The sequence below is a fragment of the Heteronotia binoei genome, chromosome 5, assembly GCF_032191835.1.
Source record: "Heteronotia binoei isolate CCM8104 ecotype False Entrance Well chromosome 5, APGP_CSIRO_Hbin_v1, whole genome shotgun sequence".
Taxonomy (NCBI): domain Eukaryota; kingdom Metazoa; phylum Chordata; class Lepidosauria; order Squamata; family Gekkonidae; genus Heteronotia; species Heteronotia binoei.
In genome coordinates this window covers 106,114,403-106,142,226 of record NC_083227.1, presented here as the reverse complement: position 1 = coordinate 106,142,226, position 27,824 = coordinate 106,114,403, and the positions used below count along the sequence as shown (strand labels likewise).

Genomic DNA, 27,824 nt, shown 5'->3' with positions numbered 1-27,824 from the left:
CAATTCTTCTACACACACTCTTCCTCCCGCTGTGCTCAGCCAATCACTGTTCCATTTTCTCTCCCACCTCTGGAAAATATTTCCCTTCACCTCAGTGTTTTTCTTGATACTCACCAGCACTGTCTATATGTAAAAAAGGCACTTGTCTCCTTTTGGAGGACAGGCATGGGTGAGAAGCAGACCCAAGGGACGCCTGTCTTTGTGAGATAGCACAGCAGCTGCACAGAGCTTAGCTTTCCAAATAAATACAAGGACAAGCAGAACAAGGAAGAGGAAACAGTTTTTATATAATGTGGTGTTATAGACAGAAGCTGCCTAGAACCTGTTGGAGTCAGCAAAAGGAAATGTAAGAAAAATATAAATAATTTTAGTTGCCTTTCCTTCCATCATCACTGTCCTTGGCTGCTAAGGCAAAGTGAGTTTCAGGTGCAATCTGGAGCCACAAACTTATTTTCCCCAGTAATGCACAAAAAGGAAGAATTACTACTACAAAGTGTCCATCAAGGTACAATTCGTTTTTTTAATTCGATCTGTGTAATGTGTCCCTTTCTGGAATGAATGATGAGCAATTTTTTATTTGGTGTAATATGAAAAGTGCCTCTGAGCATGCGCAGATTGTCTCACCCTTGACTGCTGCCTGTTTTGAGAAACATGGAATTAAGGAGAGGGGGAGAAAGATTGCAGTGAGGACTTCATGACTCTAATACAGGCTGAGCTCTACCACTTCTCACTTTGGCACATCCCACCTCCTTCGGTCAGCATCCCATAAACTGGAAACAAGCACTCCATTTTCCCCATTCACTCCACTTCACCCTTCCCTGCACTCCATTTCCCCCCACTCAGTCAATTTCCCCCCTTTAACACCTTTCCAGCAAGTCCTTAACAATATTTTCCCCTCCATTTCTCAAAGAATTTATGCCTCCCTGCTGCCTCTGGAGTCTAATATGACCACTACGAAATCGTCTGGGTTCATCAGGGTTAAACCCTGGATTACGTGATGATATAATTAAGGAAACCATCTTTGGGCACATGTAGGAGGGTGACTTTGCATCTTCACTGATCAACCACTGCCTACCCACCCACATCTATATACCTTTAAGAGGAATGATTCAGGAGTTTCAGGGCATTCACAACACAGTTCCAGTGTAAGCTTGAAACCCACCTCTTGACATCATTCTGTACTACTAGAACAAAGTCTATGCCCCATCACAAAAAATCCATGCCAGGTTCCCCACACACACACACTTATCTCTCATGCATCCCCCTTTCTTCACCCTGCCACCTTCCCCCCATAATTTTCCTTGCTCGTTCCTTAACCCAACTCCCCATCCTTCTTTCATCTTTCTAGGAAACAGAGAGCGCAGACTAGAGACAGCTAAAGTAGATGGACCCCAGAGGCACAGGGTGAGGCAGGGGCTCTAGCACTGAGCAGTTACAGCAGAAGTGGATCTGCAGGTAGCGTCTGAACATCAAGCATACAACATGACCTCACAGTTTTATCATTTACTTACTGCTGATCTCCTCAGATTTGAATGAACGTGCTCTATCCCTGATTCTTAAAATGGTGGCTGGTTACTTTAATGTACTTGCATGCCTGACTTTGCAAAGCCAATGAAAGACAGGCAAGAAGGAGGCAGTGTTGGCTTAATCAAGTGCCCTTCCACTGTGCTGACAAGGAACTAACTTTGCAGGGTTATCACATCTCGAGCCTACAGCACATTTACTCACAGATAATCCCCATGGAGTTTAATGTGACCACTACCAAATAAACAAGAGACTGAGAAGCTACACCATGGTTACTGAACCTCAGCAATTTCCATTAATTATTTCTACTTGAGACTGGCAGGAGATGGGGATCCATCATATTCTTGTTTGGCACTCAGGAAACCAATGTAAGGGCAGGACTGGCAGCTCCTTAATCTACATGGAAAATGCACTACTGCAAGGCACAAGTCTTACATGCAGCAAGTGAAATGTGAACATGTGCACATCATCAAACAGCCACCCAATCAGGGCTCCCAGATGGATTTTTTTACAGATGTGTTTATGTTGTACACACTTTACCTGTTTTCTGCGGGGAAACAGCCATATACACCCAGCTATCAGCTTTACAACCAAGATTATGGAACTACCCAAAATAAGATGGCCTATGTAACTTAGGAAATTCAAAAGCTGGGCGGGGGGAAACCACAGATTTCCTCCTATCTTAATGAAGTGGTTTCCCCACTGTTAGAAGATATTTGGAGGAACCTTTAATTTTTAAAATCTTCCAAGCTAAAAAGGAAGGGAACCATTTAACACTATTATCAGAAAGGGATGCACATGGACAATAACTATGGGAAATAAAGGCTGCTGGCTTACATAGTCCCAGACCAGAGTCTGAACTATAATAGGAGATAAAAGCTCTGCATCTAAATCATCAAAAGGTGGAGGGAAGCAGTGACAGGCTTTTCTATGAGCCTCCTAACAAGACAAAAACCAGAAGGAAAGCTGACATACTGCCCTGGGCCTATTTGTGCAAACCAGTTCCTATTTCTGTGATGTCAGAGTATCCTTTGCAAGTTGTACCTTGGGCTGATTCAAGAGTGGCTTCCTCAGGGCTATGTATACTTACTATCACCAAGGATGAGCTCAACTTCCTCATCTGCATCAGAATCTTCATCCTCTCCTTCATCCCCCTCTTCCAGCAGGTTGGCCAATTCCTCATCATCAGAAGGAGAGAAGTCATTTTCTCCATCCTCACCCGCATTCTCATTGGTTTCCTCTTCCTCCAAATCGGCCTCCAGCAGCTGATCAGTGTCCAATTCATCAAGATCATCTGTGTCATCATCATCTTCATCATCATCCTCTTCTTCCTGTTCTTCCTCCTCCTAGAGAGAGATCAAAACAGCCATAAATAACAACAAAGTCTGAAAGGATGATGTGTAGATATATAGTCATTCACACCTTCCAAACAATGGGTTGGGTATTCCAAGCAGCAAGAGGGCTGCTCACAAGTACATGTCTTTCCTTCTTCCACCAGCAGCCTCTTGAAGCATTCAAACAGCTGGTGCTCAGTTATGAGAAATACTATAAACAAAATATAGTAAAGGGCCACTCTGAAAAGGGGGAATTGAACTACATTGTCCCCGCTTACCTTTCCCACTGGTGTTTTTACAGACTCAAGAGGATCCATTAGCATTAGAGGGAAATGGGAGGGGCCATGTGATCCTTTCTCACTACAGTTGTCATGCACACCCTGACTCCCATGACAATTCTCATGGCACCAAGGTCCACCTTTTTTCAGAAGTCTACTAGGTAATTGGAGAGATCTGTGCCTACAAGTGGAATCTGCTTGTAGAAGCCAACCCAATGTACACTCAGAGTTTATAACTCCTTCTCCCTAATTTACAGGAATGTGACAGAGTCCTTCTCCATAAAGGTAATGTTACTGAAGGCCAATACACAGCTGGAAAAGGCTAAATGGGATTATACTCCCCATTACATTGTCAGTGTATCATCACCTGCAAAATGCTACACAGGCTGCCGAACAGGTACCAATAATAGCAAATGGCTCCGGTTACTATTAACTTAGCTAATATCAGAGGCCGTACATAAGGTTCCAGTATCAGCTTGATCACTGAATTTGTCAGCTCAACATTTTACAACATTTGCGTCAGGTTGTTGTCTAAGCTCCATCTGCAACACTCTTTGCTGAAATACATAATTTTGTCTTCCATTTCAATGTGTGGCAAATAAAACACACTGAATTGCAAAACTTACTTATATATTTCAACAAAGAGTGCTGCAGAAGGAGCTTAGACTAACAGCCCAACACAAATTAAACTCCCATCAAGCCGAAAATACGTGGTGAGTTTTATAAGCACATGTCCTTAGCACAGTCTAATGACATTAAAGAAGCAAATGCAACTCTTGATACTCTGTTAGTCCTGCAAGATTTATTTATGGACTGTAATTCAAATCTCATGGGCCTTCAAATAATTTACATAGTTTACAAATAACTCTATGAAACACTTCCTGGTCAGGACAAACATTTTCTAGGTATGCTCTATCAAGATCAACTGGCTCAGCTTTTCATGGGACTAGAGAAAACAAACTTCTATCAGTCTTCCATGACAAAACCATCTGCTCACAGGCACATAAAAATCAGGAACAGCTATGGCAAAGAAGAAGCATGTTTCCGTTTATGGAAAAAGCGTATCTCCAAATACTGCTTGTATTCCTGAAATTTCACTTCCATACAATGGAAATGACAACAAGGCAGAAAGTGATGTGTCCTAATGCAAAATTAACAGAACTTCTAACTAAAGACTCAGGTGCAACAGCTACTGACACAATGCATTTAAAGACAACTCTGAAGAAAAAGGCTGTTTGAGGGAACAAGAACAAACCACTTGAAAAAATTCTATTAGGATCCACAGACTCTCTCAAATCACAATTCACAAGCTGAAAACCTGCTGTTGGTCAACAGGCAATATATAATACTTAATATTAAAACTGTTGCATTTCCTAAATTCTGAAAGCGCTTCATGCACTTTGTTCAAGCATCCAAAATGATAAATATTGTCATAATCAACACATCCCCCCAAAAAAATCTTCTTTCAAGTCCATATAACCTTTATAATCTAATATGAAGAGAGGAAAGAAGCCAGGAACATTGTGTTTATTCTCCAGATCCATTTTAAAATCCATCCTTTTGGGCAGCACAAGCACAACACTAGTACTGGAGAGAGCTGAGCAAACCCCCACTCCGCCATGAGTGCTCTTGGGCCAGTCTCCCAGCCAAGCCTACTTCACAGGGGTGTTACACAGGGAGAAAGAGCTACACCCTTCACCCTGAGCTGACAAAAACAAAATGTGAAAGGGATCAATAAAGTTTGTTTCTTCATTGTTTATCACCTATACTATACTCACATCACCTGATAACATCCTCCAACCTAAGTTTAATTGTCCTACTAGCTTTCAAAGGCATGCTGATGGTACACACTCCCTCGCTTCCTCTTTCTCTTCTTTACCTAATTCCAGTGAGGCAGTGAAAGTGCTGAATCAGTGTCTATGGTGGTGGTGGCAAGTGCTCTCAAGTCACAGTAGACTTATGGTGAAAGTGGAGGGTTTTCAAGGCAAGAGACAAAGGCTGTACAGTCCCTGGAAGAGCAGACGTGCAATTTGGGGGTTCTGTTGGACTCCTCGCTGGCTCTGGATAGACACTGGTAACACATATGATTGTGTATTTTCCCTACGTTAAGTTGGTTCGCCAACTAAAGCTGTTTCTGGACCTGACTGTTAGCTGCATCCAGATTACACTACTGTAACACATTTTATGTGCAGCTGCTTCTGCAGATTGTTCAGAAACATGATCTGGTAGAATACACAGCGGCTAGAACATATGGTTAGCAGGGCCCATTGTAGAGCGCTCTGTTGCCATCCCAACACTGTGGAGCTCCCTCCTTCAATGTGTAATTAATGCCACTGTTACAAGCCTTCTGGTACTCTTGAAAAGTTCTCTGTTCCAAAAAGTCTTTGAGGAAACCTGATTATTACATCTGAGGTTTCAATGTATTTTTACTAATTGCTTCGGTATACGTTGCTATAACTGTTTTAAAAATCTGTAAGTCATTTTGAGTGTTCTATGAATGGAAAAGAACTTCCCTCTTCTTATTGCAGCTTTGTGTTCCTCTTGTGAATGGCATGGGATACAGTGCAGGAGGCTGTGGTTTAACAGTGAAATATACCACCCACAAAAGAACCTTCCCCTTCATTCAGCAAGTGTTTTCTGCTTCTATTATATATCTCTGTAACAGCATGTTATATACAAAGTCATCCACAGAAGCTCTCTCTTCAGACAACTTCATTTTCAGGAATATCAACTGCAATGGTATCACCACTTCTAACCCTATTGGATCATTTACACACACACACACACACACACACCGTGCCTTTAAAGAGTAGCCCAAGTCCCTTTTAGGACCTGCTATTCTCCACCACAAACAAACTAAAATGCCCTTCTGACAATGAATCTCTTTTTCTTTAAGTATCTCTTTCACCCTTTGGTAATGGTATCTCAGGAGAACACTATTTTTTTATATCCCAGACATTCCATTTCTGACCTCAAGGTTACAGTACTCACGAAAAAGAATGTCAGGAGGACAGACAGAATAAAGTTTGAGTCCAGTGGCACCTTTAAGACAGAGGGTGATGCTGCTAAACTGGAGTTCTCTAACAGATCTGATTTCTTCTGGCTAGAATTGAGTGGCTAGATGGCTTAAGGCAGTATAAATGGCAATTCTCTCACATGCTGTGCCATGCAAACTGATTTCCAAACTGCAAACATTGGGTATGTCTGCACATTTTTATATCTGTGGGATTTTTGACCCCCAATCAGTAACTGTGTCACAGATTCATCTAATGTAGACAATTGCTGCTTTCAGTAGGTGATCACTGCTTTTTTTAGGGCCATCTGACATATTACTCAGACCCATGTATTCTACCCATCAGACAACAGTGAGTTTCAGCCACGTAACTCCCTATGAAATCTACACATTTGCTTCTACATCTTTATTCCATTCAGACTGCATTTTAGTACACTTAACATATCAAATGTATATTAATCACTATCCATGCAGACAATTCCCCCATTCTAACTTTGTGTGTGCTTGTAAATAAACACACACACATCACAAATCTAATAAGCTGATGGAATCTCCTACCACAAGTCATTTGTTAGCCTTTAAACTGCTACAAGATTTTACTGCTTTTTCTGTAACTGACTAACACAGCTACTGATTTTAACTGGTGAGATTTCTAATGAAGTGTACCATGACTAACATTTTTGGAGGCCTGGAAAAAGTATGGTTTTGTGGTCAAGGTAATGTCCAAATATCCATTCTACTCCAAAGCACAAGAATGGATTTGAAACAAAGACATTTCATCAAGCTGTTATAGTCAAATGAAGTACTTTTATTGCACTGACTCAAAGTCACAGCAAACAACAAACAAACCTGCTATGGTTGATTTGGTTCCTATTTGACCATCTATTGCATATTACAGATATAATGACACTTATTTTAAAAGCCTGTCTATTGCTTCATGAGGATTCATTCTCTGATGGAGCAAGAATCCTGACTTAGCAGAAGGGATTAATTTGATCCCACTCAGGGCCTACTGTAAGCTCTTGGAGGACTGGCTACATCAGGGGTGCTTGGCCTAATAGGCAAAGGAGTTCCTGCTGCAAAAAAAGCCCTGATCTGACTTAATAGCATATACTTAGTTTTGTGCTTCAAACAGAAATTGTTGCAGGCTTGTTTACTTCCCTTTTTTGAAATCAAGTTCCGTAATTTGGATTGCAATATGCACTCATTGTTGACAGATCATGCACAGCGAGAGGCACACAACTGGCCAGCAAGTCATACGACAACTGCAGAACTGATGAGGACCAGGGCTCTGCAACCCATTGCCCCATAAATCCCACCTCCCCTCCATTTTTTTTCTTTTCCCCCTTTATATAGATACATAGCCACACACCCATTGTCCTATATATCTCTAAATAAACAGATAAACCCTATTAATTCTGAAAATCCCCCTCACTTTCTTTTATTGTACTTAATACTTAACCATTAACCCATCTACATAAAATCACCACTTATCAAACTGTTAACTGAATGGCATGGATTGCTTCTTCCAATACTATACAATTCACATTCTTTTTACTTTCCTTTCTATATCTTTCTTGTCCAAACTTGACCCTCAATCTGTTCTTACTCTCAAGCCAAATAAGTGCTCATTCACCTCTTTTATCCTTAAAAGGATGAAGTAGGATCAGATCTGACACTTGCACGAGCAAGCTGAAGGCCCTTCTGATCGCATGGGGTGATCTGTAATTTCTCCCTTCCATCAGCAGTAGCCTGCACCACTGTCCACCAGTCCTCACAAGCTGCTCACAGTAGGGAGGCAGGAAGCTCTGTTCTAAGAATGCAACTCCACTTGCCATGGTTTGGATCCCACCCACAGACTCCAGCATAAGTGGGCACGGTTATGTCTGCTTTTACCTCCAAGCATATGCATGCTCCTCAAGGGTCATCCAGCTCATAATACCAAACTCTGTCTAGGCTTATTAACTCACAAAAGGCAAGGTTCTTACCATAGGCTTCTGTGGAGACCCAGAAGACATGGATAGATGGAATACACGTAACACAGCAAACAATTTGCCATACATGTCAAATCAGAGCGAAGAAATAAAAGACAGTTATTGTCCATTCTTTAATTATAGGCAGCCAAAACAAGCATCTACAGTAACTACGGAACTCTATAATAGTAGTTCAAATACTCTTTAGTTTGGTGTAGAACCACATATTGCATTTCCTCTTAATTTTAATACTATGCTTTTATTGTAAAAATTCTATGAAAATACTAAGAAGTGAATACTAGGAAATTGCTATATTTAAAAAGAGACAAAACAATTAATTTTTACCTTATGTTAAGTGTATTATGCATGGGTTTGTATCAAAGCTACAAGGAGAATCTGTATTTCAACTGTGTATTCCATCTATACAAGCTATACTATGTGATCTGCAAACAGCTTAATCTTATAGATGAATAATCTGTTCATAATGCTTAGCTGTGAGTTGCTTGCATGACAGTCTACAAGAGAGTAAATGTTCCAAAGGGAAAAACTAGAACTCAGCTGAACATAAAGACTTTTCCTCTGGTAAAAATGGTTGGATGAGATGTTTAGTATTTTTAAAATTTGTTATATTATGCAGGTTTAATGTTAGCTGGCTCCTTATGAAAGGGCAAAGGATAGAGTGTAAATTTTTAACTTTATAAGTAAAATGCATTTTCAGGCACTTTTTAGAGGCTACATACATATTTCTATTCAAGAAATGGAACTGTTCAGAAAACAGTTCCATTTCTTGAATAAAAACAGAAACAGAAACAGTTTCCTCTCTGTGGAGGAAAATGTCCATCTCCATCATATTTAAAGTATAAGGGACCCACCCAATAAAAGCTCATAACAGTACTTCTAATCTATTGTTTTCACTGTCCTCGCTGATAACAATCTGGGTAAACAACACTTCCTTAAACAACTGCACTTCTATAATGATGATGGGATAGAAGAGCTAATCACCTGTGACTCTGCCTTTCATTAAGATCACTGCTTGTCCTAAAAGAGAACTTAGATCCACCTGCAGTTAACCATTTTAAGTGCCTCAAACATTTATGCTCACAAATAACTTGGCTCTCTACTTACATTATTAAATAATAGCTGCAATACAAGTTGGGCCAATCAACATCCTTTATATGATACCTTGTTGCTGCATAAGAAAGGAAAGCTGGGCTCATTTGTTTTTACCCTTACCAGCTCCAGAAATGTATGAAATACAGCCACACCATATTGTAGCCTTCTGGGCAAGAGCAGGGTAAGCCCAAACATACACATCACCAGAAAGCTCTCCCACTTTATGTGTAACTTGAAACTACTGCCAATTTCAGCCAGCATAGCAACCAAACATACAAGGCCTAGCCTCAAAAACCAGTTTATTGCCAGGGCCCAGGTCTGGGACATGTGATCTATAATAAGTGGGTTGTCCCAGCTATCCCACACACATTTGAGCTGAAGGAGAGGGACTTTTAAAGCAGAGATTATTGCTTCCACGTTACTGCTTGAGGCTCACCCTCTCCAATGTTATGCAACTATTTCAATAAAGCAGTGGTTCTGCCCAAGACTTGCCTCCCTTATACCACTGCCCATAAACAAAGAACTCTTGCTTGTTTATCATTTGCCAGTAGCCTGGCAGATAAGCAAAACTGGCCGACAGACATGATTGCTCATATTGGCAGAGGTCCCTCTGGACTGTGGAAGACAAGACACATGAAACAAGAGAATGTCTGGAATGTCAACAATCACTCTTCCAGCTCCTGGCACTCCTAATATTTCCACAGTCGGGTTTCTGGTGTTAGAGGGCTCATGTCAGGCATCTGACAATTTTCTTGACCCTGGCTGCATCACCTCAACTATTGCAGACAGTATATTGTGACTGGGAAATCTCATGTTTAACATCTATGCAGAGTTTTTCAAGAAGAAATGCTACCATGATTTTTCAGCCAAGGAGTGGATAAGACAGAAAGAGCCAGTCATTCATCAAGCCTAATGGAGGGAGAAAACTTAAGGTGCTTCTAGGCACAAGATTTACCATGTGACAAAAGCATTGATGTCCACTATTCATCCCTACTAATGCAAACGGCAAGCCAAGGGCAAGCAAAATTGGCACACACAGTCCCAAACTGTTATGAGAAAAAAGTTCATGCTCCATAATTCCACTGTTTTGGGTTGTCTTTTCCCCTTCACTGCCAGTTAAACTCCACAACACAAAACAAGCCATGGGGAAGGTGCCACTTAGACATCTACTATAGAAACAACATTTCCACAACAGCAGTGGGAGAGAGAGCAAAAGAATTCTTCATTGGTTCTATCACACATACACAAATATTTTGCAAAATTCATACTTTTAGCCCAGCCCTTCTCCGATCCAGGCCATACTGTTGGAAAAACCTAAGGCAGCTATATAACTGGGCAGATGAGAACCCTGTTTTTTCTAGGTACCTCCCTTTTTACTCATTTTCTCTTGCAACAGGCAACAGTGAGGGTACTAAGGAAGTTACCGATACACAGCTCAGGAATTCTCATCAAGAATTCCCAGCTTCCTCAGCACTGGCTCAGACTGTTTCTGTTTCATGCACAGCCGTCCAGAAGCGGTGTAGAGACTTCAAGGAACATAAAGAGAAAAGATCATATACTTCTATCTTAACCATACTGAAAACCAAAACTTGAACACTCTACAGGGAGGGTTCTACAGAATGTGACAAAACGTTTAAGATGGTTTTAGATGGACTAGGCAAAGATTTTAAGTGACTTTATAGGCTTTTAGCAGATATGCGTAGCAGCAGTAAGCACATAAATATATTTTATGTTGATAAGATGGAGCAAAATAAAAGTTCAATTTTTTCTCTCTTAAAAATGTTAATACATTAGTGATCTTTTGCTCAATAGAAAATGTACCTTTTGTGCTAACTACCTTACATGACACCTCTGAAAACCATGAAACAGAGCACTTCTATTCTGAGGTAGGTTTCTTCAAAGCTCTCAAAGGCAACACATTTCAAAAAAACATTCCCCCATCTTAAATTGTCTTTTGCCCTGACAGTTGCCTTGACTTTCCATTGTGACCACTTGTAGTATTTCTACCCTCAAACAAACAAGCAAAAGCTAATCAGTTCTGGACTCCTGGATCTCAACTCTTGAAATCCAGACTGTCAAGAACATTTCTCCTGGCAAAAATCTGATCCCCTGAAGAGTACCACAAGCTTCAAAAGCAACCAAGTACATATGTGCAACTGTACTGTAAACAGTCATATTACTTTCTGCAGCCCTAGGTAGTAATGGCAGAAATGATGGGCTGACCCAGACACTTGAACAAAAGGAAGAGCAGACTCTGTAAATAAGCAGTCATTCTTTTTCACAGTTCGCAATGACAACTTTCACAGCAAAGTGTACTCATTTTTATGGCTCATCACCAGAAGCATCAAGAATAGATACTGGATGAGTGCCATGGAAACCAAGAATCCTTGCAAGACATCTTAATCTCTGCCTCTCTCTTCAAATTGACTGTTTTAGTGTCTTGTTCCAATGTACTATGAATTGATCACTTTAACTATATATCCACAGAATAATGAGGTTAGTAGTTAAAAACAAAGATAAGACCATACATACCATTACTCTCATGGGTGCCCTTTCATCTATGGTTAAATGGCTGACAACCCATGAAACAGCATTCTTGATCATGGCATCAAGATTATGGAATTCCCTCCCTAATGTGATTCATCTGACTATTCTTCTACTGTTGTCTTCTCCTAGTAGGTGAATACTTTTCTGGTTTGTCTGGCATTCTCTCACTGATCTTCATTGACCATTCCCCTCCATTCATATGTTTACCAGTGTCGTTCAAACTGTTTTTAATGGCGTTTGTGTGTCTGTGTTTGTGTGTGTGTTTAATTTTGCTTTAATGTTTTTATTGTTTGCCATTTGGGGACCCTATATTGGGTAGAGAGGAAGCTTAAAAATATTTAAAATAAATAAATATGAAACTAATTCAATACTGTAAAAGGTGTCACCAGAACTCAATTCAGTGTAGTTATTCTATGTAACTTAAAACATATAGGGAAGAAGAAAACCACTTTTGCAAAATGTTCTCCTGAAATGTTAGCCTGTGAAAGCCACAATGACACTACACTTCTTACCTGGTCTTCCTCCTCGTCCTCTTCATCTTCTGCCAAGCGTTGCCTTCCCACCTCATACAGCCTGCAAACTGTGTCCATGTTCATGGCATCCATACTTCCCTGGTTCTAAAACAGGAACCACACCCCCAAAGATAAGTGTGTTTGCTTTTAACCAGTCATACTGTGCACTTTTACATACAGCCTCACCACCTGTCTAATCATTGCCATCCATGTTATATATACAGAACACCAGTTTTACCACTTACTCAACTATTTCATTTAATTTGGCAAGGAGAGTCACATTACAATTGTTAGCATATTTCTTGCTACTCAAGAATCAAGCTTACCTCAATAACTGCCAGGTAACAGTCCTTTGAATCAGTACACAAATCAAAGATGTTCCTTTTTACATCGATGGTGGCTGGAAAAGAACACATGAGAATCAACAGGAGTCTCAAAACATCTTAATCTACCCTTTGCACCAACTAAAAAAAATCCAATGGATGTCCACAAGGAAACCACTTTATCTGGAGCCTTGAACAAGAGTTCTTTGAGCTCTGTGGACATTTCTTCAGACAGTTAGAACTTGTCCACAAAGAAAACTGAAACACATAAATACTTGCCAAACACAGTTTCAGATGACAATAACCAGTCTTTACCAATTGGTTTGTAGTCTGTGGCATTGAATGTTCTGAAAGAAGATCCAAAGGGGCTCCGCATCCTCTCTTCCAGCAGGTCATCTTCATCATCAGCCTGTAACATTGCTGAGTGAAGGGGAAAAGATTTGTAAGCAGAGAACTGTTTCCGTTCTAAAACAGTCCCAAGAGAGGCTATAAAAAAGCTGCATGTAACACTGAAATATTAAACTGATAAACTTTTAATACACATTTGTCTCTAAAGCAAGACAAAATGGGACAAAGACAACCAGCAGGCCAAATTCCAAAAATCAAAAGTATCAAGCATTTCTGTCAAGAACATTTACAAACTGTGATATATTTTGCCTGAAATTTGAGTTTTCTGCAGTTTTTGATTGCAGGGAAAGGGTAAAGCCCTGAGGGCACAGAAAACCATTCAGAAAGTAAATAATTGCAGAAAGGGCCAAAGGACAGGAAAAGAGATTCAATAAGAGGAGAGAGAAAGCACCAACACTCTCGGACAAGAAACTGAACATCATAGTAGAAGCAGGAAGCACTAGAAGCTAGAAAAGTGAAGGAGCCAAACAGAGTGGGTATGAACATCCCACAGCAGATATTCCCCATCTCTTCTGTGTTTCTGGGAAGGAGCAGAGAGAAAGGAAACAACTCTTTGCATATGTTAGGCCCACTTGATGGAGATTTCACATGCCTTGGTGAGCCAGCAAGTATCCTTGCCTATAAAGTTAGTGTTTTGCTCTCCACAAGACACATAGGCAAAGGCTATGGTCAGGTGTAAATACAGACACAAAGAATGACCAACATCATTCATGCTGACCAGCATCTTACCTCCATACATGACTGTTCCTGTGTGATTGAAGACTACACGACACTGATCCAAGGCTGGCACTGTATGCAACAAGTGGAAAGTCCGCAGGTCCCACTGGAGAGTGTGTTACGGAAAATCAACAGAATGGTCTCTCATTTATGGCAATGGTGATCTAGTGTGTTACTGTTGGCTGTAGCAGAACATGCCTGTGGCAATAAAGCTGGGATCCACCACAAGGATTCCACGAATGGCCCTAACATAAGGAGATTTGTGTTGCAGTCCTAAACTTCTCTCTAGCCCAAACCACCTGTCTGGCTGCAAGGGTAACAGCAGCACGTGACCCACTCTTGTCTGCCCTCCCAGATTTGCTCTCTCCCTTGAGACTTACCCTCACACACCATTTTGAGCCAGACAAAAGATTCCATCTCACATGAGAATATGTGACATTTACAAATAATCTGACAATGTCTGCATATGTTTCCTCAGTTTGTATTATATGTTCTAATCACAGGGCAAGAATTCCATGTTTTCCAAAGTTGTGTTTCTATTTTTATACCAAAACAGAAATTAAAGGGTTTTATAACAAAAAGAGAAAAAGAATTTTTCAATGACATTAAAAATTCAGCTTTAAGAATATCTATAGTTTTTAATTCTGTATTATTCTGATTTATAGCACCATGATGTTTTTATGTTTTTTTAAGGTTTTAATTGATCTACTTGTTTCTGATGCCATTTTAGATTGTTAGCACACCCTGAGTCTGCTTGCGGAAAGGGTGGGATATAAATTTAACGTAATAAATACATAAATAAATAATTTATAACCAAATCTAGAAGTCATCACCAGCAAGAAGTCTAACCAATTTAAACATCTATCATATCATAAAATAATCAAGGTATACTTCCCTCATTACACAACTAAGGCGAAATTCGAAGGACCCTAGACCAAAAAAGCTAAAAGTTACCTTGTACGGATGAACCCACCTTAAGTTTTATGGCATTACTTGCACTTCCACTGTAGCCCTTGGCAATGCCCACTCAGAGCCATCTGCTCAAGAATCTGTCACTTCAAACTGCTGCTGATGTAACAGCTCACAGAATCCTACCTCTATATTTCATCAGACAGAACAAGGCCATTACATCAAATGCTGCAATTAAATCATTCACTTATCATACCAAGCTCTTTAAATTGTGCAAACCATATTTGAGGTTAAAAAAAAAGATACAATTTCTGTGTTGACTATAACTTCCAGTCCATTGGGATGGAACACACCACTGATGGTCATATTGAATTTGTCAAACTTATGTATAGCCTGCGCAGAGCGGACATCCCAGAGGACACCATCATTTAAGACAAGGTCATCTGTAGGGTTAAAGGTGGCACAATTCTTCTTGTAGTTGTTGGCAAGATCTGGGTTAAACAGAGTCAACAGCTTGTTGCCAGTCTGAATATCATAGATCTTTTAGATTAAAAAGAAGAAAAAAAGATTACTCAAGATCTGCAAGATGTTAGAATCCAAAGAGAAATAAGTATACACCCTCATTAACAAAGAAAACAAAACACAAAAAACAAAAAACCCTTCCTTGTGAACAATGATCTTCTCATATAACCTTCATAAAGAGCTCAGTAGTGCACAAGTCTGCAGTTCTCTGCGGGAGAACCAGAAATCAATGCAGATGCTATTGTGGTAGAAAATAATCATGTACATGTTACTGTATGAAAAGTCCTCTTACTAGTGTGGTCACTAAATACTTCACCCTGAGGGTAAGAAATAGCTACATTTGAATTGGTAGCTTATGAACAGTGCTCAGCACACAGCTGATGCTAAATAGTGACACTTGCACTTGGCATATATCTTTCACTGCTGGAGAACTTACCACAACATCTGCCAACTTTGTAGCAGGTAACCAACAAAGCTCCTTTACAAATGAACCATGTGGAAACAGAAGTCTTTTAGCATACACAAATGATCATTCTAGGGCAATGCAACTCACAACTGCTCACTGATAATCAAACTACTGCTTCTAATTTCCCTAGCTACTCATATTCACAAGATGACCTGCTGTGCTGTGTGCTCAGTGTGCTGGGGATGTCTCACGTCAGGACCCAGAGAAAGTTTTAACTGAGCTAAGGACCTGTGAATTATTGTTGAGGCTGCTACAGAAAGATTCCATGTAACACAATGTAGAATGCTTGACAAAATGAGAAGAAATGTTAGCACTACTGACACATGCTGCTAAAAGCTTTTTATGGGCCCAATTTCTTTTAACAACTATTTTCGTATACATGCTGAAATAGGAAGCAGTTCTATTTGTCATACTTTGAAGATTTGCCTTTTTTCAGATGCATTTCATTTATGCCTATTCCTGAAATGCCAATTTCCCTTTGAATCTTGTGGGGTAGCTAAGAATAAACATTGTTAGCTTGTTGCTTCACAAATGGGCAGATCACGAGTGGAGATCAGATTTCCCTCGAAGGCTAACAGAAGGAACGGAAAGGCAACAGAGAAAGGTAGTTTGTTTAAATGCAAATACCTATGGAAATGCATAAAAGGCAAAGGGAAATTGTCAACTATTTGAATAACTTTATGCTATCTGACATTTCTACATCTGAAGAGGAAAAGAATCCCTGACATTAATTCCGCCGAAGACTGCCACCTTCAGAAGTCCTGTAACTCTTTCAAATTGATATTAAGTTGGTGAAACAGTCTAACTACTGATTCGTTATCATTTATTCCACATCAAAGAGCTTCTATGAAGAGAATGAATTTTATTGATTCTTTTAAAACCTTTATTATTCCCAGACAGTAGGGAAACATTTAATGATCTATGACCAAAATATTATTAATTGCCAAGTAAACATGTTTTAAGAAATGCCCCAGAAAATATTTTTCAAAATTAGTCATTCAGGCTAGAAACTGATCCATGTCTCCTTCAAACAACAAAATTTGCTGCTTTCTCAATAGAGCCCCTCATAAGCCTTAAAAATGCCACTTGAGAGTAGGGGATCCTCAGAAGCAGCCTGAGATTTGGCACATGGCAAGGGGATGGGCAAGGAGGGGGAATTGACAGAATTCTTTCCTCATCCTTACACAATATTTTGTTCCACTTCCAGAGTTTGCTTCACTTATGCAGGAATGATGAAGTGATTCTGCATATTCTCTCTTCCTACTGTAGCCCCCACACTGCTCCCAAGTGTCCTACTACCATCAGGAGTTTTGGAGTGTGCAGGGCACTGCAACATGAAGGCTGCAAAAATACTTTGTGAAGTCATTTTCTGTTCACAAAAGGATTTGATCCAATCCCATAAATGTTTAATGGTAAGAATAATTACCTCAAGAAAGAACCTGTTTAGTATTCAAAGCATTAAATCAGACTATGTAGTCCAGTCCTATAAAGCTTGTTCTATCTTCTGATCTTGCTGAAGAGTCTAACACTGCTGCCTGGCTTTCATGTTTGATCTCACTGACAGCTGCCTTAAGCAGTACCAGCACTCAGACAACGCTGCGGCATCAGAACACCTTTTTCCCATCTAATTATGGGCTGGCTCATGCTTTGCCTTCTGAAAGCAGTCCCCCAACTCTCAAGAGGTTACTTTTGATGGTGCAAAAGGGCTGAAAGCAGGAGAGATCTATTCTATTCACTGTTGCTTGGATCTACAGTTGGCCACTTGATTTTATGCAGTTTACAGCCCAGTGTTTCAATCCCTCAAGTTCTTTCACTTCTCTACACCATGTTTTGCCCATTGCCTGCAAGCTGCAGTGCTAGTTTGCAAGCTGCTTTCAATACCTCATCAAGAATATTTAATTGCTTTAGCAATTCCACAAAAGATACTTACATGGGCAATGTCCCCCTTTGTGCCAATGACCCTGTCCTGAGAATGCTTGCTGAATTCCACATAATGGTCATCTGTGAAGGAGTGCCTGCACCGGAGAATCAAATGTCAAATGAAGCAGCAGAACATCCTTTTTCTCTAGAGTCATTTATCACACCTCTGTAGAATTTTGAATGCATCAGTGCATTAAGTAATAAATGCTAGTTATTGAGCCAGGAGAAGGTAGTAATTTCCCTTCTACTTATAACTGCTTTTCCCTCCAAGACAATCTTCTTTCTTTCTTTCTTTCTTTCTTTCTTTCTTTCTTTCTTTCTTTCTTTCTTTCTATCTATCTATCTATCTATCTATCTATCTATCTATCTATCTATCTATCTATCTATCTATCTATCAGCAGCCAGCCATGTACTTGAACAGCACCAGGTTGAACCCAAACTTCATTTTTGGCCAGCAGAAGAGAGTATTTGATTTTCACCCATTCCACCTCCCCCCACCCCCCCCCCCCACCGCAGACAGCAATCCAGTATCCAGAACTGTTCCTGAGGATTCACTGATACTGCTGAGAAGCATCTGGGGAACTGCAGCAGGAGGCAGGAAAAATTTCTGATTTACAAGCAGTGCTCTACTTCAGATCTAACCTATTTCTATAATGCAATCAAGACCATGAAATTACAGCTTCTTAAAAGATTGCTTAGTTTACATTCTGGTCCATTTAGGGCAACGATAATAAATTAAAAAGCACACCTACTTGATATCGAAGACAGACTTCATTCCCCACAATGCAGACAGAGGCTGGCTCCACGTTGCAGATGTCAGTAATAAAGAGCCGTCCTGTGGGATTGAAAAGGCAGACAAAGGCTATTATTGTTAGATATCTGGACAACTCTATGCAGCATGACTCTTGACAGATTCTCTGCCTGTCATTTCAGTTTGGGAAATCTGCTAAATGCACCACACGACAGACAATATTTTGCGTCACCGCAAAATCACCACCATATAGAATAATAGAGTTGGAAGGGATCTCCAGGGTCATCTAGTCCAACCCCCTGCACAATGCAGGAAATTCACAAATACTGACCCCCCCCTGCTAAATTCACAGGATCTTCATTGCTGTCAGATGGCCATCCAGCCTCTGTTTGAAAACCTCCAAAGAAGGAGAGCCCATCAACTCCCGAGGAAGCCTGTTCCACTGAGGAACCGCTCTAACCACTCTTATCTATATGATAAGCTATAGCTGGATGAAATGACTACCAATCAGTTCTTCAGCACAAAGTTTCATTGTCACTCACAGTGGCATAGAAGGCTGATGAAACAGAATTTTGATACCTTTCAAAGATGATCCCATTAATTTGGGCCAAGGAACACTGAAAATGAGCAGCACCTAGGATCTTTTTCTCTTCCTTCAATATTTGAAAATATTTTTCCACACAGTAGTACTTGGCTTTCATGTTTCCCCCCTCTTTTAATAAAGAATACCCACTTCAGCAACACCTTCCCAAACATATATCATTTTGTTTCTATACACAGTTGTGATTCAACTCCCTTGGGCTGCCCTTAAACAAGCTACAAAGCTGAAAGAGACTGACAAGTAGCAATTTTTCCTTTCCTGCATTATATCTCCATATGCTTAAACTGGAGATCTGGAGTCTTAGGGCCAGTGATAACAATGGCTGCATTCAGATTTCATGGCATATTTGCACACTTGCCTCCCTCCTTCCCTTACATATGAAGCGTGATCAGTGGTTTCCATATCTGGGAAGCCTTGAATCAAGTTCAAGTTTGCCACAAAATCGGAATACAGACAACTGGACAAATTAAACTTTTTTTGTACCTCATAAACCAGGATTTTAAACATAAGACTTAAAATTTGATTTGCAGAGAGGAAACAAAACCAAAATTGCAATTTGCCCAGGTGCCTACAGTCAGACATCACAGAAAGTGCAGACGGATTCAAGGATTACCAAATTCATAAGCCTTCACTTGCACTCTGTGCATGAGGGGGAGAGGGAAGGGAATGTTCAAGCATGGCAATAGGTTCTACTCATGCCCATAAGTATCTCTTTTTCATGAGATCTAAACATAGCCTGCGATGAATAACACTTTTTACAGTGACTAATCTACTGTATTATTTAATCAGACACAAAAGCAGGGCTTTTTTTGAGCAGGAACGCATAGGAATGCAGTTCCGGCTGGCTTGGCATCAGGGAGTTCCTGCTGGGCTTTTTCTACAAAAAAAAAGCCCTGCATAAAAGTATCTTAAACTGAAAAGAATAAAAATATGCCTGGTACATAAAGAACCCTGAATATAAGAAAGGTAGCACTTTTCACAGAGCTTAGCCGATAGTTTCTGATGAAATGCCTTCTGGCTCAGAGAAACCTACGTACAATAAATTCACCAGCCTTTAAAGGGATCGCAAACATCTTAGCTAAAATAAGAAAAACCCATATCATTCACAACAGCCACAAGGTTATAATGCACCAGGAGTCCACAGTAACATACTAATATTAATGATACTTTTCCTACCCTGGATGGCTCAAGGTGGGTGATGGCAGAGTTGTGGCAACTGTAACTGGCCTCCTCCTGCCCACTAAAGACATTGTATAGCTTCAGATGCCCTGTGCAGGTACCCAGCATCAGGAACCGCTCCCGGGCAGAGAATGCACAACACGTAAAGCCACTTTCATCTTCATTGGCTTCCCGGAACACAGAAATTGGACGGAACCTGGGAAATGAAAGAGCAACTAATTAAGAAAGTGAATTCTTAAAGTGAAAGAGAATGGCGTGTAAGCAACAATCAAACTCTGAAGTTTGACAGCTGCCTCAGAAAGCTTGCTAGGAAGGAAGTGTTCTTCTTAAAAGGAAGACAAGTTTCTGTACAATGCTCCAAATATGGAAGTTGCTGCAGGTTGTTATCAGTAGAGCACGATGAAGAAGGGCACACAGAAGTCTTCCAAATAAGTCACCATGAAATCAGAGGTTCTACTCACACGGCAACGTCTGTATGTGCACTGGTCAAAAGAACCATAGGAATTCAGAAAACATCTTCCTTACCTGCTGAATATAAGGTGTCTATCAAAGCATCCACCATCTACCCCGCCATACTTTGGAAAGGCTGCCCTGCGGGTCAGACGTGAGGTAAAGTTAGTTGGCGCTTGGCGCCTCTGTTTTGGCTCTGGACACTGGTGGGGTGTAAAGAGAGAAAAGGGGGGGCAAGTAGCCACAGGGTTCTTGCAGCGAGCATGCTGCTCCCTAAGGTACTCTGTGATTATGCTGTCCAGCGTGGGAGGGGAAGGGAGGTGCCTGTCCAACTGCTTTTTGATAGCTGGGCTCTGGCTGTAGGCGCCATGGTCTGACTTTTGCCGCAACACTCTGATTTTCCTGCCATTGCAGGGAGACGGCCTCTCTCGGATGAAGCTAATCCTGCCAATCACAGGGGAGTTGTTGGCGTGAGATGGACCCGGGAGGGCAAGTGAGCTCTGGGGGGCAGCCTGCTTTGGCTGGGCATGGACAGAGGCAGCACTGGAAGCCACAGAGGTATGGCCAGTCAACCGGGCTGAAATACCATTTGCTATACGAGGGGTACGAGGCAGAGGCACGGGAGAAGCAGTGGCAGCAACAGGGGTGAAGGCGGAGGAATGAGAAGCTGCCGTCATGGGTAGGTCTGCCTCCTTGGTAAGGACCGTGGCAGTTTCTCCCAGCCCTTTAGAGATGAGATGGTTCCTGATCAGAAGGAGCAGCTCTTTCTCAGGGAAGGAAATCCTTGACTGAGCCACTACATCTGCTTTCTGCAGTCGAGCCAGGGAGACGTCCGTTCCAATCAGCAAGGGCTTTCCTGAGACGCGCTCTATCAGCTCAGCAGCATACTTGCAGAACTTGACATGCTCGCTGCGCTTGTCCTGAAGAACAGGCTCCTTCATCAGCTGCTGGATCTGGCAGCTGCTGAAGAGGGGCAGCTTGCTGATGATCTGCCGGACTGTGCTGCTACGTGACAGGCCAACCAAGGCTTTGCACGCCAGGGCTCGTATCTGGTCTGCATCCGTAATGGGCATTTTTACAGACAGCAGCGACAGCAGCACTTTGATGCCGTTGTTAGACTGCACCACATTCCACATCTTGGCCAACGTGTGCTCGCTACTCCTGGGTGCCTGGGGAAGCTTACGTCGAGGGGTGCCGGAGATGAATTTGCCGATGCTGGAGATGCGATTATCTGGACCACACACACAGTTAATGATGATCTGAAGGGCCGACTTCTGGATTTCTGCATCATGGATGAAGAATTCTCCTTCAGCAACTCCCAGGATGATGCTAATACCTAATCGCAAAGGAAGAATTTCCACAATCAGTAATGTAAGAGGCGGGGCCAATTTTGACATTATAGAAACAGCACAGTTGCAGCTCCCTTATGTTGCCATCTCACACTGATGAACTAACATCAGAATAACAAAGATCACATAGGAGGGCATACACATAGAGCTGCCTTACTGATCCATGGAAGACATTACTGCCTACTCAGATTGACCACACTCTCCGGGATCTCAGGCAGAGAGGTTTTTCACATCACTTACTGCCTGGTCCTTTAAACTGGATCAGGCAGTAGGTGATGAATCTGAGACTAACAGATGCTCTGTCACTGAGGCACAGCCCCTCCCTAAAGTAACTATTTCCCATGCCAGCATGTCTACTTCTCTCTCTCTCTCTTTATTTATTTTCCTCACAATATGGTAAACAATTAACAGCTCTCACATAGAACCTCTCATCTTTTTTATTACCATCAAAATAGGGGGAAGCAGCAGCCAAGTTATTCCTTAATATAAGAATTAGCCCACTGACTGAACAAAAAAGAACATATAGCTGAAAGCTTCATTCCTGTTCTCTCAGAACCCTTTTTCATGATGCTCAGAGGCCCACCAAGAACTACATCTGACCTAATGGTACCAGCTCCCCCTAACCTCCCACACAGTACTCATCCCAGACCCAGCAGGAAGTCAAACGCAGTTTCTTCTACACTGTTGGTTTACAGCCAGGCAATCAGAAGCACACACTGGCCTGTGGGCCAGAAGAATTCATCTGCTATAACTTTAGAAGTGAGATTTTCCATAAAAGTTAAATGGAGCCCAAACAGTGGCTAATGTGAGTCATTTAATTTGAAGTAGCCATAAAAAGCCTCACAATAAAAGCATGCAAAACTACCTTGTATAATTATATTAAGAGCCCCATGGCTCAGAGTGTAAAAAGCTGCAGTACTGCAGTCCTAAGCTCTGCTCACGACCTGAGTTCGATCCCCAGTGGAAGCTGTGTTTTCAGATAGCCAGCTAGAGGTTGACTCATCCTTCCATCCTTCCGAGGTCAGTAAAATGAGTACCCAGCTTGCTGGGGGGAAAGTGTAGATGACTGGGGAAGGTAATGGCAAACCACCCCATAAAAAGTCTGCCGTGAAAACGTTGTGAAAGCAACGTCACCCCTGAGTCGGAAACGACTGGTGCTTGCACAGGGGACCTTTCCTTTCCACAAAAATTAAATGGAAAGAAACATGGATAAAGTGTGTTTGCACTCAAACAAGGAGGCTCACATACAACCTTAACAATGACTCAGATTAAAAAGAAGTTCTAGAATTCACACCATGCTTTTTTTGGGGGGGGGGGAGGGGAGGCTTCTATCATTTGATTCTGCTTAAAACACACCAGTAGACACAACCAGACAAAGGAAACACTCAGGTGTGCATAAATCACCTGTTTCCTACCAAGCACAAAAAGTAACAACAACTCTCTTCTCTGTCCCACCGTACTCAGCATTCCTTGTTCTGATGGAGCCCAGGAACTAAATAATGCTAATTCTGTAAGCTATGACTCTCAGATGCAGCCAACAGATGATAATCAAACCCAGAAAAAGTGAAAATATCATAGTCAAGCCTAAGACCAGTTCTATGAGTGCTTGCCCAGATAATGCCATGCACAGGTTGCTACAAAGACAACTTGCCACAGATCATTCAACATCCACCTCCTTGAATAATCTACGAAGCCTGACACTGAAAATTCAGGAACCAGCAAAGCAACTCAAAGAATGATGGAACCTAAACAAAGAAGAGGCCAAACTGTACATACCCACAGTGGAAACAGTAGATCCTGCCTCATCCAACACATCCACAGGCTCTGCTAACTGCAACTGGATCTTTGGAACCACAGTAAGGATGGCCAGGACATCCAAAGCATAACGTACTGTATCATTCCTAGAAATGCAAAGTATGGAATCATCAGACAAATACTAACCATACAGGCCACTACACATGCAGCTGTTTTTGGGTAGGGGACAGTGAACCCTTCTCACATGCTGGGCACTTGCCTGGAGCAATCATCAGTTCCAGGCACAAGGGTGTGTTAAACTCCATCACACTCTCACCTGGCATAGTAGGTCTTCCAGTCACATGCTATTGAAATAAGCTGGAGCATAAGTTGGACGCAAGACAGTTTGAGAAAGACCTCTGCTGGCTCCCAGTACAGCTGTGCAGGCCCATATTCTATTAGAAATTCCATCATTTCTACAATCTGCTCATGAGTGTAAGAACAAGCCTGCAAAGAGGAGAAGTAACAATACTTATTAGAATATTTTATTTTTAAACTTTCCAATCTGTGTTTTCACAAAAGACAGCTCCTGTACACTTATAAAAAAAAGAGCACATGACAAAGCATTAATTCCTGTATCTAGTAACACTGATGAAAAGCACACCAGTGAAATTCCCAAGTACCACAACAGCAAGCGGCTCATCTACTTCTACTCACCTTGTACGGAGGCTGTGGATGGACCAGAATGCCGCCCTCTGTGCGCTGAAGTGATTGTTTCACCTGCTCTACTTTGATAGCAAGGTGTGCCTCAAAATACCTGCGCATGGCCATGCAAGTGTGCTTCCCAGTCTGGCGGCTGGCAAAGATCTCATCATCACTTAGCAGTGCACCCTGGTCCTCTAGGTTTAAGATCTCAAGAGTGCTGATCTAAAAGGGAAAAGGTAACATCTTTTAAAATCATCTTGTTCCCAAAAAGCATGGACTCTAAAAGCTCATCGCCTTCCTATTTATATAAAAAAAAAGAGCTTCCTTCCTCCTTCGCAAAAGTAAACAGTGCTTATTCATTTACAGTGAAGGAATATTTAATCAGAGAACATTTCACACAAGAATACAGCAAAAAAAAAACAACAATGGTTGCGCAATGCTTATATCTGCATCCAGAAAAAATGAGCTGTGAAAAGGTCAAAGAACTGGGTTAGGGGTATTATGTCATTGCAATTGGCTTTGACCTCTACATTCACTGTGACAATGTTCTTTAGTCCCATTGCAATGGAGAGTTAAGAGGCCTTCTTGACTCTGCTCACCTTTTTACCTAGATTAGGGTCTCCAACCTTTTTAAGCCTGTGGCATCAATGGAATTCTGACACAGTGTGGTGGATAAGACTACAAGATGACTACCACAAGAGGCAGAACAAAACACAACATGGCTGCTGCAGGAGGCAGAGTCACACACAGAGTTTTGCCCAAGTTTATTTTATTTGTTTATTTTTTCATACATATCCCGCCCTCCCCGCCGAAGCAGGCTCAGGGCGGCTAACAACATTTTAACATCAAACAATAAAACAGTAAACAAGCAATTACAATTATCAATTAAGCAGTTAAAACAATTTAAATAGTTTAAAAGTATTAATACAATTTTAAAACAATCTTTGGTGCTAAAGTTAATACAATGCATTCAGTAGTGTTGGGCATCTATATAGTTTGGCTGAAGGTCAGTCGAAATAATGTTGTTTTGCTGGCCTTGCGGAACTGGGCGAGGTCCCGCAAGGCCCTGACATCTTCTGGGAGTTGGTTCCCCCAGTGGGTGGCCGCAATTGAGAAGGCTCTTTCTCTGGTAGCCTTCAAATTTAGGGGAAAAGAAAGGTAATTTTAAAAATACTCTGGCAAGAGAGAATAAAACCAACACTGTGTGACAGATGCCACTGAAACATCATTATCTTAATCCAATCAGATCTCCCAAGTCCACTCAAAAGCCCTGCTGGGCAACAGCTCCACATCACCTCACCCATGTTCTAAAAATGGTTGGTGGGCACCAGGAAAGGCATTGGTGGGCACCATGTTGGGGACTCCTGTCCTAGATTCTCTCTTTAGTGCTATTCAAACACAGCACAATAGTATCAAAAGCTATCACATCCATCACCACCAGCTTCAACTAATTTCTTAAATATCTCTAAAATGCAGCATTTATGAAGCGTAGACAGTAAGCAGAAGGAGTGTATGCCATCTTAAAACAGAATTATCTCCTCCTAGGTCCACTGACTTCAATGGAAGTGGGTGCTAATTTTGCTGAAGATGGCCCTGTAAGTGCCTCAAAATGCGTGGGGTCAGTAAGAGCCACATAATGAAATTTACAGCTCTCTTTTGCTTGCACTGTAAATTACATGGTAGAAAAGCATTACACAATGCAGAACAGCAAAGCTAGGAGGACCACCAAAATATCCAACTTCACTTCAAATACACAAAAAAAGGGAGTATGTCGCTTTAGGGCTACACAGAGGAAACACCTTAGAATATTAAACAAAATGGCTATAATACTTACCAAGTTAACTAGGCGTCGTAAGCCATCATGCCTATCAAAGAGCTCCAAGACTGCACGGAATGAGAAACAAATAGAGAAGAACATGGTAGCATGGCAGCAACCTGAGGCATGAGAGCACTCCATCAGCCACAGGGTATAGTTCACAACGTCTGATAATACGTTGTGGGGATGCATGCACACCTATGGAACAAGAAGATATTATGGCAATCTTAACTTCATACAAACAGCATGCCAAATCTGTGTTTTGCCCTCTCAGCAGTTTCCACAGTGACTGCTGTAGTAAGGAGGCAAACGAATAACTCAACCACTTGCAATCTCAGCCCACTACCCACTACAAACTTACTTTTTAGATTCCTGCACTGGAAGCCACTGAAGAAACAGTCATACTTTGCAAGCACTGTTTGTTTTAATCATTCCCACCAATTATATTCTCTCCTTAAAAGCCTCCCTGAAATATCTGCATGACAGTCTACTCTCTACTGGTTTCAAACTAAGCAGACAAGAATGTCAAACTGTAACTTCACAAACAGAGATGTGAAGCCCCGGGGAAAAAAACGGGAAAATTTGGGGGGAAAACATTTTTTCCCATTTTTTTTCCTGAAGCCTTTTTCCCCCCCCCAAAAATGGAAAAATTGAAAAAAAGAAAAGATAAGAAATTGATTATAGAACATTTTATTTTAACATAATGAATAAAATATTTTAAGACAAGGTGTTCAAATATTTTCCAAATAATTTCTAAAAAAGATGTATGTTATCAGATTATTCCAATTTCTGTGCACTGAGGACAAGCAAGTTCTAGGTCATGCCCATTCACTGAAACTTAGTCCTTCTATAAACTTCCCGCCTCTTCAATTTTTTTTATGAGAATGAGTTTTTTATTTTTATTTAATACTGTGGGGAGGAGGTTTTGTGGAGGTTTTTTTGTCTCTTCCACATAAACAAGTAAACAGTTCAGGAAATTGTTGCTCCATTTGTTACAATTACAAATAACTATTATTTAAAAGGTAAATTCTGTTTGTAATAATTGTTTAGATACCCTATATTTTTAATATGCTAGTTGTGATAATTGCATTCCAAATATGTCCATAGTCATATTTTACGTTCCTAAAGTAACAGAATGATGAAAGAAAAAAAAAGTGCTAATGTCACATTTTTTTCCCAATTTTTCCGAATATGTGTTTTTTTCTGGGAAAAAAAACCAGAAAAAAATTGGGTTTTCTTCCGAGCTTCAAAATTTTCGGAAATTTTACATTTCTATTGACAAATCATCTTATTAACAAGTACAGCACAAACTACTGAAAATAGTAACATGATAGAACACCAATATGTGACAGAATAATCAAATGAGAAAAATGTGGTTCTGGGAACCCATCTAATGTGGAATCTACCATATAAGGAACTTTACAGCTTCATCATAGTGGGATCTTACCCTCTCCATAGCATCCTGATTGTAAGACAAGTAATATAAGCACATGGAAACACCAGTAGCAGCCATGGAAGGCCGAGGAATTTCCAGTAACTTCTGTACCCCTCCATGAGCAACAAACTCTGTGGCAAACTTGTTGTGGAGAAGCAGGGATGCCAAGTGCTGTGGACAGAAACACAAGAATCAGGTTAAAACCACTGCTCACCTGTCTGTGCTCTCCCAAAGAAGTGAAATAT

The 27,824-nt window shown here is 41.0% G+C and overlaps 1 protein-coding gene across 2 annotated transcripts in view; it reads right to left on the bottom strand.

The window, feature by feature from the left end:
* Nucleotides 1–27,824, bottom strand: part of DCAF1 (DDB1 and CUL4 associated factor 1) — a 51,908-nt gene that overhangs the window by 4,719 nt on the left and 19,365 nt on the right. Inside the window, exons 9-23 of one of the 2 annotated variants that reach the window (XM_060239993.1) lie at nucleotides 27,592–27,750; nucleotides 26,163–26,342; nucleotides 24,341–24,550; nucleotides 23,961–24,130; nucleotides 23,666–23,790; nucleotides 20,616–21,876; nucleotides 20,088–20,286; nucleotides 18,312–18,394; nucleotides 17,570–17,654; nucleotides 14,958–15,191; nucleotides 13,755–13,848; nucleotides 12,933–13,037; nucleotides 12,621–12,694; nucleotides 12,295–12,399; nucleotides 2,615–2,870 (exon numbers count right to left, since the gene is read on the bottom strand). In XM_060239993.1, coding sequence (XP_060095976.1) covers nucleotides 2,615–2,870; nucleotides 12,295–12,399; nucleotides 12,621–12,694; nucleotides 12,933–13,037; nucleotides 13,755–13,848; nucleotides 14,958–15,191; nucleotides 17,570–17,654; nucleotides 18,312–18,394; nucleotides 20,088–20,286; nucleotides 20,616–21,876; nucleotides 23,666–23,790; nucleotides 23,961–24,130; nucleotides 24,341–24,550; nucleotides 26,163–26,342; nucleotides 27,592–27,750 — 3,340 coding nt within the window. The remainder of the gene's footprint in view (nucleotides 1–2,614; nucleotides 2,871–12,294; nucleotides 12,400–12,620; nucleotides 12,695–12,932; nucleotides 13,038–13,754; nucleotides 13,849–14,957; nucleotides 15,192–17,569; nucleotides 17,655–18,311; nucleotides 18,395–20,087; nucleotides 20,287–20,615; nucleotides 21,877–23,665; nucleotides 23,791–23,960; nucleotides 24,131–24,340; nucleotides 24,551–26,162; nucleotides 26,343–27,591; nucleotides 27,751–27,824) is intronic. The other variant, XM_060239994.1, reaches the window with a different exon arrangement.